The sequence below is a fragment of the Sprattus sprattus genome (assembly GCF_963457725.1).
Source record: "Sprattus sprattus genome assembly, chromosome: 14".
NCBI lineage: Eukaryota > Metazoa > Chordata > Actinopteri > Clupeiformes > Clupeidae > Sprattus > Sprattus sprattus.
This window is the reverse complement of record NC_137912.1, coordinates 31,244,146-31,257,790: the sequence shown is the minus strand read 5'-3', so window position 1 is coordinate 31,257,790 and position 13,645 is coordinate 31,244,146. Positions and strand designations below refer to the sequence as shown.

At 43.7% G+C, this 13,645-nt stretch overlaps 1 protein-coding gene across 1 annotated transcript in view; it reads left to right on the top strand.

Moving 5' to 3' along the window:
* nphs1 (NPHS1 adhesion molecule, nephrin) overlaps positions 1-13,645 on the top strand; it is a gene marked incomplete at both ends in the record, with an annotated part of 198,028 nt that overhangs the window by 69,437 nt on the left and 114,946 nt on the right. Inside the window, 5 exons of the mRNA XM_080851765.1 lie at positions 3,500-3,671; positions 4,265-4,422; positions 8,669-8,810; positions 8,901-9,025; positions 13,091-13,259. Coding sequence (XP_080707891.1) covers positions 3,500-3,671; positions 4,265-4,422; positions 8,669-8,810; positions 8,901-9,025; positions 13,091-13,259 — 766 coding nt within the window. The remainder of the gene's footprint in view (positions 1-3,499; positions 3,672-4,264; positions 4,423-8,668; positions 8,811-8,900; positions 9,026-13,090; positions 13,260-13,645) is intronic.

Sequence of the window (13,645 nt, the reverse complement as noted above, 5' to 3'; positions counted from 1 at the left end):
GCATAAACCTCACATGTCACGAACATAAGTTATGCTCGAGTAAGTTTTCCCCTCAGTACACCCACGGTGCCCTTACACAAGCAAGGTGTAGTGTGTGCCCATACCTTTGGCCCCCCTCGGGAGCGGGCACAGATCTATAAGGGCAGATTGGCTATGAGCGGGTTTTTCTCCCGACAAGATTTCAGCTCAAGCCAGCCAAGAGGTTGTGCGGAGAACTGGCACGCATACACTGCTTTGCCAGTAACGGTGGTTACACACTGCAGTTACCCGGCCTCATTTGTGATGGTGTGCCCCCACCTTCCTCCGAGAGGGTGGGTGGTCTGGTCAGTGGTGCTTCAGGGGCGGTTCATCTCCTACAACAGGAGATAAACCCCCTGAGCACAAAGAGGGCCATAAGTCAGTGCCGTCAGAGGAGGCAAACCAGGGCCACTGCAGCATATTATTTCTTGGCCATATGGCAAGCCCCGCATTTCCTCTCGGCAGCGGCTCCACTGGGCACAGTGACCCGCCGCGTTATCGGCACCACAGACACCTCAATGGAAGGCTGGGGTGCGATATGCAAAGGATATTCTGTGAACGGGCGTTGGTCATCAACGCAAGCCGCGTCACATATAAATGTGTTGGAACTGTAAAACGATTTTTCTAGCGCTTCGGCTTTTCATACACATACTAAGCGGGCGTCATGTACTCATCAGGTCGGACAACACGTCCGCCATGGCATACATAAATCGCCAAGGAGGGGTACGCTCCCCTGCGCTTTGCCATTGGGCAAACCGTCTACTCCTGTGGGCGGCGAAGCACATTCGCTCTCTCAGAGCAGTGCATATTTCCAGGCCACCTCAATTACGGAGCCGACCTGTTGTCAAGGGGCTACCCTCAAGCAGCAGACTGGTGCCTTCACTGTCAGGTGATCGACCAGACTTGGCTACGATTTTGCAGGGCACAGGTAGACCTGCTTGCAAACAGAGAAAACTCCTGCTGCCCTCTGTGGTTTTCGCTAGGAGGCGACAACCCTCTATTAGGCGTGGACGCGCTGAGCCAGCAATGGCCCGGCATGCGTTTTTACGCATTTCCTCCGATTCCTCTTCTACATCAGGTAGTCTGCAAAGTGGTGGAGGAGGGCATAGAGCTGATATTAGTAGCGCCCCATTGGCCCAATCAGCCCAATCAGCCAAGGTTAGCGGACTTAATCAGATTGTCAGTGCAACCTCCGTGGGAGCTCCCTCCGTGCAGAGATCTCCTCTCGCAGGCTCACGGGACGGTCTGGCACCCCAGGCCAGAGCTGTGGCTGCTCAGGGCCTGGCTCCTGAGAGGAACAGACTCTTAGCATCAGGCCTGTCGGATTCAGTGGTGAATACTATACAGAGCGTTTTGGCGTCGTCTACCCGATCTCTGTATACGCTCAAGTGGCGCATGTTCGAGCAATGGGGCGCTGCACGTCACCACGACCCTATTGATTGCGCTTTGGGCATCATCCTAGAATTCTTATAGCAATTATTTGATGAAGGAAAGGCGACTTCTACTATCAAAGTGTATTAGGCAGCTATTTCCGCCTGCCATATTGGCATTAACGGCAAATCTCCAGGTAATCATCCATTGGCTTCGCGCTTTATGGCTGGGATAAGGCGTCTTAGAGTGCCTGTCAGGCACCTATTGCCTTCTTGGGATTTGCTAGTGGTGTTACGGGCGCTCAAGGGTCCTCCGTTCGAGCCCCTGGAAACGGTGGACTTAAAGTTTGCTTCTTTTAAAACCGCGCTGCTCCTGGCACTGGTGTCAGCGAAGCGCGTTGGTGACATGCAAGCCCTGTCTGTCAGCCCATCGTGCATTCAGTTTTCGATTGCCGGGGACAGGGTAGTATTGCGGCCTAACGCAGCATATACACCCAAAGTAGTGACAACTCCGTTTCGTAACCAGGTCATTGAGTTGGCCGTATTCTCGCCCCCTCCTTTCTCATCAGCGGAGGAGGAGCGCTTGCACAAGCTTTGTACAGTGCGCGCTCTACGCACTTATGTAGAGCGCACTGGTTCATTCAGGCAATCGGATCAGTTATTTGTATGCTTTGGTGCAAGCGCCAAAGGCAAACCCCTGGCAAAGTCGAGCCTCTCCCGGTGGCTGGTGGAGGCTATCACTTTGTCCTATACAAGTTTGTCATTGGAACCCCCGGAAAAGCTTTGTGCGCATTCCACTCGTGGACCCTGTTTAAGGGCGTTTCAGTGGATGACATTTGCAAAGCTGCAAGCTGGAGCTCTCGCCACACCTTTATTAATTACTACATGTTGGATGTGGCAGAGCCCGGTTTCCTGCAGAGTGTGTTGCAGGCGAGTGATCTGTGATCATATGCAACATGCAATGTATTATCAACTGCACGACTGTCTCCCTTTATGGATTAAAGGCGGACGGCGCAGATGGGTGTTAGTATTCATAAGCATGTGAGCGGTGATCCCGTTTCACTTATATTGAATTCATTCCCCTTATAAGGCACACTGCCACCGCCACATGAGCCTCTATGAGGGCAAGGCGAATGGGTTGGCGTGTGTATATGTATGTTGGGCGACACTGTTGCACGCGGGGTTAGACTCGGTCCCGTCAATCACATCGCAGTCCCAACTGCGATAGGGAACATCTCGGTTATAGATATAACCTCGGTTCCCTGTGTAAGGGACCAGATGTGATAATGTTGCATGCACAGTGCGTGTTTTTCTTCTGGTAGGCTCAAAGGCTCGGAGTCTTCAGAGGACGTGTGGCGTGATCACCCCCAATATATGAGGACCTGAGGGGGCGGGTGATTTGCCGCAATTGGGCCTTCCGGCGTGAATAGAAAGTGCTTAGATTGGTCAATGAACAGGTAATTTCCCGTCAATCACATCTGGTCCCTTCCTCAGGTAACCGAGGTTATATCTATAACCGAGATGTTCTGAGCTGTCTGAAATGCAGCATTAATTTCCACCGGTCTTGTGTCCGGTAAACTTTATATAATGATTATGTTATATTGCTCTGTGACAGGGCTGTGATTTGTCAATGCATTTCCTTCTATTTGCTGGGTATGAACAATTACTGCCGTTTTCTTGTTCATTTTGACACACAGTCTCTTTAAGCATCTGGAATTAAAACATTTAGTTGATAAAAAAACCTCTTTCAATAGAATAGCTGAGTAGAGCAGCTAATTCCCCAATTGAAATAAGGCTCCTCCTAAGTCTTCTGTCTAAAGGCCATTTTTGCTGTCTGTTTTGGCCTCTCTACGATGGCAGGGTCTATTCCTGAATTAATTCACTTGATCACATTTACATTTAGTCATTAAGTCATTTAACAGACGCTTTTGTCCAAAGCGACGTACAAGGGAGGGAACAGTCAAGCTACGAGCAATAGAGACCTATTGTAACAATAAATACTTGCCTCATCATTGCCTGACCAATCACATAAATATCCCTCATTAAGTCAAGGCTGTTAAGTCTTTTAACCCCTCGTTGTTGTCTTTATATTTCTCTTAACCTGATCCAAGAATGGAGAACTTCTGTCAAGTAGCTGGGAAGAGGATGTTGTTCAAAGGAGATCCAGGAGTGTGTTATTCTTGGAGTTGAGCGCAAAGGACAATCAAGCCATTCTGCAGTGTGAAAGTCTCAACCAGGTGTCTCCAGCTCCACTCATCATCAGCCATATGCTAACTGTGTTCTGTGAGTTTTCCCATTTCTTTAGAGTACAAATATATTTGCCATACTTGAGAGAAGTTATATAAGGACATCTTTACCGGTATTTGTAATGATGTTGAACATAACAGCTTGAACAGTTTTGGTTTATAAAAATCTTAGAACATAAAAGGGGATTCAACGAATGTTTTTCATGTTGTAAAATAATAATAAGAGCACATTAGTCTTCTTTTATCACCAATGTCTGTGAATGTGCACAGTTTAAGAAACAAGTAAACCAGGATCATCTTTTTGTAGCCACCCCCTTCCACCCATGCAGATTTAATACTGCAACAAGCCCTCTCCTATTCTCCTTTGTCATCTTGACATCTTCCACTTCCACTTGAAAACAGCAACACTGCCCAGTCTCTTGTATTTCCTCAAACATTGTGGGTGTACTTTTTGTAGTACAATACTTAAAGCCCTTAAGGAAAGGAAATGTTTTTATTCCAAACATATCCTATTTGTACACCACCTTATGCTAATCACGATGTCTAGCACATATACGTACATGTTCAGGGCTCCACAAGGGAAAGAGAGGGTAATAACATTGTTTCACATGTTTGTTCCTACACCTTCAGTTGAGCCTGTCAAGGTGAATTTACAAGGAACTTTTAAAGCAGTAGAGGGGCAGACAGTGGCATTATGTTGTCACACAAGCTCCAGTAACCCTCCTGTGGAGATACGTTGGTGGTTAGGCTTTAGAGAACTTAACACAGCACTTCTCTCTAAGGCAAAGGTGAGCAAATTCAAGTTAATTTTATGATAACAACTCAGATATTATTTGAAAATATTTCAATAACACAATATGGGTACAAATATGTACTTAGCTAATGCATGACTCATGATGATTTAATGCATGTATTAATTCAAGATGTATGCATTAATTCCAGTTGCTCACCACAAATTGGTAAACCACAAGTCATTGTGGATTCATGTGATTACTTGACACTTACTTGATAATCAGTTAAGGGATGTTAATTCACAGTAACTTCGTACATACACAAATAAGCTTCATTTCACAAACCTAGGCATCAGAGGCGGCTTGTCCATGAGGACGATCGGGGCGACGCACTGCCTATGGAAAAAGGAAAAAAAAAAAATAATAATAATAATTCCTGATGTATAAATTCAATTGCACGACTACATGTAAATGTACATTTCATATTTTTTTCTGTCGGATTTACCACTAGATCGTCTGATCTGCCTCTGTATGTCATTGTCGAATCAGGTAACAGTCATTCAGTCAGCCTAGAGTCGTGATTCAAATGGCCCCGCCCCTTCAGGGCGATCTTGGGCGAAATTAAAATTGCCCCAGACCTCTCCCATTGACTCCCATGTTAAATGTGTTTTTTTCACAAAACAGAGCTCTCAATGCATTTTCTATGGCTTCCGGGAGGGCTAGCCCCTCCAAGTCTAGTCATAAGTAAGCGACGCAAAAGCCTATGGTAAAAGCCAATGAGGACGTCACACAGCTTCGACAAAGGCATGTCAAGATGGCACTTGTTCAGCACAACAACTCCATCCACTCTTTGACAGAAACTTGTTTTTAGTCAGCGTAATAATGAAGATAAATTGACCAAAAAAACAATAAGGACTTCCTAGACTAAAAGTATCCATTCAACAGTTTTCTACAAAGGGAGAGAAACTGGAACAAAAGAAAATCGCGGTCGTGAAGTGGCTAACGCGGGCTGTTTTTCTATATACCACTGTCACTTTTCATAGGTTTCACAGTGTGAACTAACTTTGAATAATTGTTTATGTGATGACTTATTTTGCTTTTGTAAGCCAATAATTTCAAAATTAGTCAATAAATATTGTTAGTGGACATATCATGTGTCCTGTTCAGCTATGTTACATCATACAACATTTGAGACGTGTGGATAATGAAAAAGTGGGATCATTTAATGTGGAGCCACATCATGTTTGCTTATGAAGGCTCCTGAATGTAACTTTCTTCCATAGCGTTCCACTTTTATCTTGCTACTCTAGCTATATAGAAAGAGGGGAGATATTACTGTTGGTTGCTGCCAATAGTGGACAAAAAGGTATTGCTGTATGAGTAAATCGGATAACTTAATGTACCTACTGAATGGGTCGCCTTAATCATTATCAAAAAAAATTGCCCCCCATGAGAAGGCATGCATCCATATCTGTTAAAAAAGAACAGTACCCATTCTAATTAGAAAGACATATGAAACTTTTTTTTGCTTAAATCAAACTTGTCATCTGAGATATGTTGCTGCATGACCCAATGGGCAGAAGTAACATCACAGTAGTATCATATCATAATAAACTGAAGTCATGTCATATTAACAGTACTGGAAAAAATTAAGAGACCATTCCAAATGTTTCTTAAATCAGCATCTCTATGGCAGCCATTCCATTCCAGTGTCTGTTGAATTTAAATACAGGCACACCTGTTTCGTTTAATGATGTACTGATTAGGTGATCACCTGAACCAAATCTTATTTAATTAAGAAAAGTATAAAAACCAGTGCTGTGGCCATCACTATCCTCTTGCAATAGGACCAGCTGGATGGCAGAAACAGTGCAGAAACAGAACAAGTATCTCAAAAGTAATTGGAATAAAAAAGTGTCTATTGACCATGCCAAAAGAGTTAAAAAGAAGGTTGCTTCCATCCTTAAAATTTCAAAGACGGCAGTTCATAAGAACAAGGTCAAGCAGCAGACTTGAAACAACAAAGCTACAGACCAGCAGATGCTGAAAACGACTCTCCACTCACCGGGATGACCGCCAAACTCATTCAAATGTCACTCAACAACCGCAGGATGACATCAAGTGACCTCCAAAAAGAATGGCAAACGGCAGCTGGGGTGAAGTGCGCGGCGAGGACAGTTAGAAACAGGCTCCTAGGGGCAGGACTGAAGTTGTGCAAAGCTAGAAAAAAGCCCTTCATCAACGAGAAGCAAAGAAGAGACCTTTTCTAAAGACCATAAGGATTGGACCTTACAGGACTGGAGTAAGGTCATCTTCTCTGATGATTCCAATTTTCAGCTTTGCCCAACACTAAGACGGTGACCTGGAGAGGCCTACAGGCCACAGTGTCCTACACCTACTGTGAAATTTGGTGAAGGATCGGTGGTGATCTGGGGGTGCTTCAGCAGGGCTGGAATTGGGCAGATTTCTCTTTGTGAAGGACGCATGATTCAAACCAAGTAAAAAGTTGTCCTAGAAGAAAACTTGCTTCCTTCTGCTCTGACAATGTTACCCAACTCTGAGGAGTGTTTTTTTCCCAGCAGGACAATGCTCCATGCCACACAGCCCAGTCAGTGAAGGTATGGATGAAGGACCACCAGATCAGGACCCTGTCATGGCCAGCCCAATCTCTAGATGTCCTGCATCCCATTGAGAACCTCTGGAATGTGATCAAGAGGAAGATGGATGGTCCCAAGCCATCAATCAAAGCCGAGCTGCTTAAATTTCTGCGCCAGGAGTTGCATAAAGTCACCCAACGGCAGGCAATGTGAAAGACTGATGGAGAGCATACCACGACACATAAAAGCTGTGAATCAAGGTTATTCCACCAAATATTGAATTCGGAACTCTTCCTAAGTTAAAACATTCGTAACATTGGGCCTCATTCTCAAAGTTTTCTTAATTGTTTTCTTTAACATCTTCTTCCGAAAAGACCAACGTAAGAAAAGATCTCCGCCGGATTCATGAACGCCTGGAAATGGGTTCTTGCACCCAGTGTTTTTCAGCTGTGCTCCCCCAATGAGGATTCTTAAATTGCATCTGCATTCTCGTGCACCTGGATTTGCATACATACTTAGAAGGGCATGCAACCGTAGTGATGTGTGCAGTCAGAATCGTCAGAATCTACGCAAAAGCAACCTCGAAAGCGGTAGTCATGTCAATGCGGAAAGCGAGCACCGGTCAAGTAAATGAAGACTTTACTTCACCGGCGCAGAGGTGGAGGTACTGTTGCAGAATGCAGACGTGTCCATTCTATTCCACTAAGTCTATACCTATGCAATTGAGTTTAGTACTAATTTATTGATTTACTTACATTTGCATTTATGTGATACCAGTTGCACGAGAACCCGTTCAATTTAAGACTCCTCATTGGGGGAGCATTGCTGAGAACACTTTGGTTGCGTAAGAACCCATTTTCAGGCCTTCATGAATCAGGCGGAGATCTTTTTTTTACGCTGGTCTTCCGAAGTCCGTGAGAAAACATTCAGAACAAACTTCAGAAAATGTCAGAGAATTAGCCCGAATATTGGTATTTGAAATTTGGGAGAAATTTAGTTTATGGAATAAAACTAAATGTTTTATTTTACTCAAACACATACCAACAAATTGTAAAACCAGAGAAACTGATAATTTTGAAGTGGTCTCTTAATTTTTTACAGAACTGTATATATACATCTCAAACTGTAGTTAAATAACCAAGTTTGTGTCCGCGAGCCATACTAGGGCTTTATTAGTGGGAAGTGCCTGAGGACCAGGGCACTGTTACTTGGTGCAGTTGTTGATGATGTGATCAGCAGTTTGCTCTGGGGCATGTGTCCTGCAGGCCTTGTGGTCGGTGTTTCAATGTGGCTGTGCAGTCTGGTTGAGCCCCAACAGGAATTCATGATACATCTTGATTATGTATTATTTAAGGATATGATATGTACCCTTATTGTAAAGTGTTACCTTCAACTGAATGTTTGATATGTAACAGTATATTTGTTTTAACTGTAAGTGGACCTGTATTTATGAAATCCTGTCATTCAAAAAAGTGCTGGTTGAGGGTTGAAGCAAGGTTTTAGTCTTTTTAGTTGAGGGTTAGCATTACAGTCAGATTGTAGTCAGGGATTGTTGCTACCTGACATTAATGATTGATTTAGACTTATGTACAGTTTCTGCAAAACCAGATAAAGGGTTAAAAATGTATTATTTATACATCTACTTACCATAGGTGAGGGGCGCAACACTTTTTCTTGCCACCTTTCATATATTTTTGTTTTATCAGGATGAAAATGGAGGGATGACGACCATGTCCAACCTTACACATAGAGTCTCTCGAGAAGAGAACGGTCTGCTTCTCTCTTGTGAGGCATTCAACAAAGGCACCCAGTTCTCCAGCAGCACATCTGAGATACTACATGTGTTCTGTAAGTTCCATAATAACCTTTTTTCTGCCTTCTGTTTCAATTCTCAGACATCTTACTTCACCTCTTTCCTTTCCTCTTTCCCTGTCTCAGATCCACCACACAGAGTATGGCTGCATGCTCCCCCAGAGGATGTGACCCTCCAATCAGGACAGCCAGTGCATCTGACATGTTTCTCCTCTGGAGGGAATCCCACAGGACAGCTGACATGGTTTAAAGTATGTATGCATACATGGGTGTGGTGGTGAAGGCTTGTGCAATGGTACAGTAGCCTGCTTACTTCATGTACGACATATAGATACAAATAAGTCATATACTTGTCAGACATATGGTGCTGTAACAAGTCACAAAAAGATCTTCCACGAAAGTATGTATTTTGTATATATCTCGCAATGCCTTTGGATCGGCACCACACAGTCTGTTATGGAAGGCATTTAGTTACTTTGGATTGACACCACACAGTCTGTTATTGAAGGCCTTTAGCCACACAGTCTGTTATGGAAGGCCTTTAGCCACACAGTCTGTTATCGAAGGTATTTAGACACACAGTCTGTTATGGAGGGCCTTTAGCCATACAGTCTGTTATGGAAGGCCTTTAGCCACACAGTCTGTTATGGAAGGCCTTTGGCCACACAGTCTATTATGGAAGGCATTTAGTTACATTCAGGTCCCTGAGAAGATGTGGGTGTCAGTCAGGGCCAGTGTTGTGTGTAACGAGTTTCAAAGTGGCGCGTTACAGTAACGTAACTACTTTTTTCGGGTAAAACTAGTGTAACGAGTTACTACGGAAAATGTGGTAACTTCACATAGTTTCTTTTTCAATGCAGTGAAACGTTACTTTTACCAGGGATAGACGTCACCGCTACACAGCCTCCTGAGCTGCGCGCTTGTGCAATAGTCACGACTCACGCGCGAGCTCTCATTCAACATTGTACGTGACAGAGGCTGGCTACTGGTGGTGGTTTGATGAATACAAAATGGCAAGCTGGGAGCAACCAACAACGGCGCTAACGTTTGAGAGGTGGAGGTATAACCACTATTCCGAACTTGGCGAAACAAAGGGGAAAAATGTGAGTGTTAGGTGCACACTCTGCCCTGGGCAGAAACTTTTGTCCACCGCAAAAACATCAACTGCCAATCTCACCAAGCATTTGAGGGGAAAACATGCTAACATAAAGCTTGTAGCTCAAGATCCCTGGGGAAATGATGCTATGTCGGCCCAAAGAAACAGCAAAAACTTCAGTTTCTCTGGGTTTCTAAGGAAGAGTTGGACAAACGTGTTGCTTCTTTCATTGTTGAAGAAATGTTGCCCATTAATATGGTCGAATCGCCCACTTTCAGACAGATACTTAGCAAGATACCGATAATAGGAGACAAGCGCCCATGGTCAGATCGTAAAACTTTCACTGGCTATCTGGATGAATGTTACCTAAAAATGGAGAACTTTCGAGAGTTTGCCGTATGTGTCAACCACTGCGGATATATGGAGTAGTCACAACAGAAGCTTTTTGGGAATCACTGTGCACTGGATCAATCCATGCAACTTTAAATGTGAGAAAGCTGCCATTGCATGCAAAAGAATAAAGGGCAGGCATACATTTGATGTTATAGGCTTCGAAATGGAACAGATTCACTCAGCGTTTAGCCTTTCACATAGGATCACCGCCACCGTTACAGACAACGGGTCTAATTTTGTTAAAGCTTTTAAGATGCGTTCACCGAGCCCAACGAGGAGGAGGAGGAGGATGAGGAGCAAGATGTAGTTTTCACAGATATGGAAGAGTTGCTTGGGACAACAGAAGGACAGTTTTATCTGCCCCCGCATTTCAGGTGTGCTTCGCATACTCTTAATTTGATCTTGTGCAATGACATTGACAAATGGTTGTCCTCCAACGGTGACTCAAAATGTGTGTACAGGAGTGCAACGGCGAAGTGCGCTGCTCTTTGGACAAAGGCAAGCAGTTCTACCTTGGCCTCTGAGATTGTCGATGAAATCTGTGGGAGAAAAATGATTGTGCCTACATCAACAAGGTGTAATTCCTTCCACGATGCCTTGTCCCGTATCAGTGACAACCCGGCCCAAGCTCTGAACACGCTTTGTACTAGACTGGACATCAGAGCCCCGACAGAGCGTGAACATCTATTCCTAAAGGAATATTGCAGTGTTTTGAAACCCCTGACAGTAGCACTGGATATATTGCAAGGGGAAGATAACTGCTACTATGGTGTTCTTCTACCAACCCTGGAGACCCTGATGTCCAGGACGCTGGCACTCCAAAATGGACTGTCATGGATGACCGCAAACCTACCGGGTGTAATTGTACAGGTAAGCCAATTCTTAATAGCCTATCTGAAAGTTAGCCTAGGCATTATGGACATCACTCGTGTGTCTGAAAACTAGGCTTATGTCCGATATAATTTTGTCCTAGGCTATCAAGACGCGGTTCGCACCGGTGTTGGAGAGCAGGGAAGCTTTATTGGCTGCCTTGACGTTGCCGAAATTTAAAGTTCGTTGGATAGGGGGAGCAGAGCGGAGAGCAGCAGCGCGTGCGCTGCTCATCGCGGAGTGTCGTCGCACTCTACCTGATGATGAAGAGCCGACTGAGAATAAAAATAGAAAAGTTGCCGCACACAGCAGCGCCAAAGAGGATGACTTTTTTTCTTTTGATGACGAGGAGGAAGACGCAACGTCCTTTAGCGCAGACTCGGAGGTACTTGAGTATATGAGATCAAGCTCAGAGTTCGATATCCTAAACCGATTCCCCCGAGTGAGAGCTGTGTTCATGAAATACAACACTGCCACACCATCCAGTGCACCGGTGGAGAGGCTGTTCAGTCTGGGAGGTGTTGTGCTTACCCCCAGAAGAAACAGACTCTCAGATAAACGTTTTGAAAGACTGCTCCTGATGAGGTATAATCATGCAATTTGTGCTGATGTGGAATAGGTTGCCTTCCTCCCATGCTCTAGCTCATGCCTGTGCCTAATATCCCATGTTCTATTTGACATACTGTGAAGAAGGGCCAGCGTATTCAGTAAACATAACCTTTTAATTCTGAGGCCAGTCCTGCTTTGAGTTGTTCTTCTATTTTATTTAGGCAAAAATGTCTTTGCCTCCAAGCAGTATAAGGCTATGGCAATTTTTTTTTTTTTCACAAGTCATCGATATCAAGCCATTTTGTTATTCTTTCAAGTTATTCTTTTTCTGTTGAATTTACATGAGCCATGTTTTATTTTGAGAAGTGAGGTTCTGAGGTTTGAGCCATTTTCATGTTCCTATCTGATATTACTTGTTAAGTGCTCTGTGGTATTTTTTATAATAAAGAGCACAAAATAAATATCTGTTATGTCCTCCATAGTAGAACTTTCACAAGCCTACACATTTAGGAACAGCGATGGGGTTCTGCCCAAAGTCGAGCAACATAAAAGTAACGTAAAACTAACAAGTAACTTTAAAAGTTACTTTCCATAGAGGGTAACTAAGTAAAGTAACGGATTACTTTTTAAAGAAGTAACGAGTAACGAGCAAATACTACTTTTTACAAGTAACTTCCCCAACACTGGTCAGGGCATATGTAGTGAATATTCAGTGGTGCTTTAGCACAAGTAACTGCACCACAACCAGAACCACTCCAATAATAACTTTGTAAGCCTTTCCTGGTTAAGGGAGTTAGCTTAGTGACGAACTGAACATGTTTTGTAGGGCTGTGTGTGAGGTGTTGTAAACTTAGTGACAAACAGAACATGTTTTGTAGGGCTGTGTGAGCTGTTGGAAACTTGCCTCTAACACAAGCTGGCTTGTTTTTGAATTGGCCCATTTCTAATCAACCAGCACATCAATACATCAATTGAAAACCTCTCTAATGACTCTTGTTATAGAATATATATATAGCCTAATAATATTGTGTTCATCACCTGTCTATTTTCAAACCACACTTGTACACACATACTTTGTTCAACAGAATATACATGAATACATGAACAGATTGCTCTCATTGATGAACAAAAGCAGCTGTGTTTTTTGTAGAGACAGAGAATGCACATTTATGGGATATGTGTCATGGCAATGTCATGTTGACACACGTCTCATCGATCCATGTGTGTTTTTGTAGTTTGCTACTTTTATTTACTCCTGCTGAGCAATCTTACTTCGCATTCTCTTGCGGTATGCATCACTAGTTATGTATGACTTTATACTCCATCCCAATCGGTTTAAAACTCTGTTTACTCTGCAGTGATGGACCATCTCGCTCTCTCTATCTCTCTTTCTCTCTCTCTTATACAGAATGGCAAGGTCATACAGGGTTCCTCTAAACAAGTCTCCTTAGAGAGAGGTGTCTCCCAGGAGCTGAGATTCATCCTTCAGCCCAGTGACAACTTGGCCATATACCGCTGTGATGTTAACAACACGTCTAAGAAACTACTTTCTGCCAAGACAAGGCTTAAAGTACAGTGTAAGGAAAAAAATATTGAATACTGCCTGACGTATGATCAACAAGAGTCACACAGGCTAACACAGTGAGGAGAGAAGGCTCAAAGCCATAGCATTAGGAAGGTTTTTGTTGAAATGGTAGAAGAGTGAGCCGCAGAAGTCTCTCCTCAGAGCAATAGATAAGAAGTTCATTGCATACTACCCTGTGATCGCCATGTTCGAGGTAAACTGGAAAAGGTCAAAGCAGTGGGCTTCAGATGGGTTTAGAAACACATTTATTTTTCTGTTTCCTTCTGTGTGTGTTAGTCTTTTTCCCATAGTATTTTTGTCATTCCTCTACAGCCCTGCTCCGTTGTTTAAACTCCTAAACCTCCCGTCCATAAACAACAAACTGAATTATTTTAACAC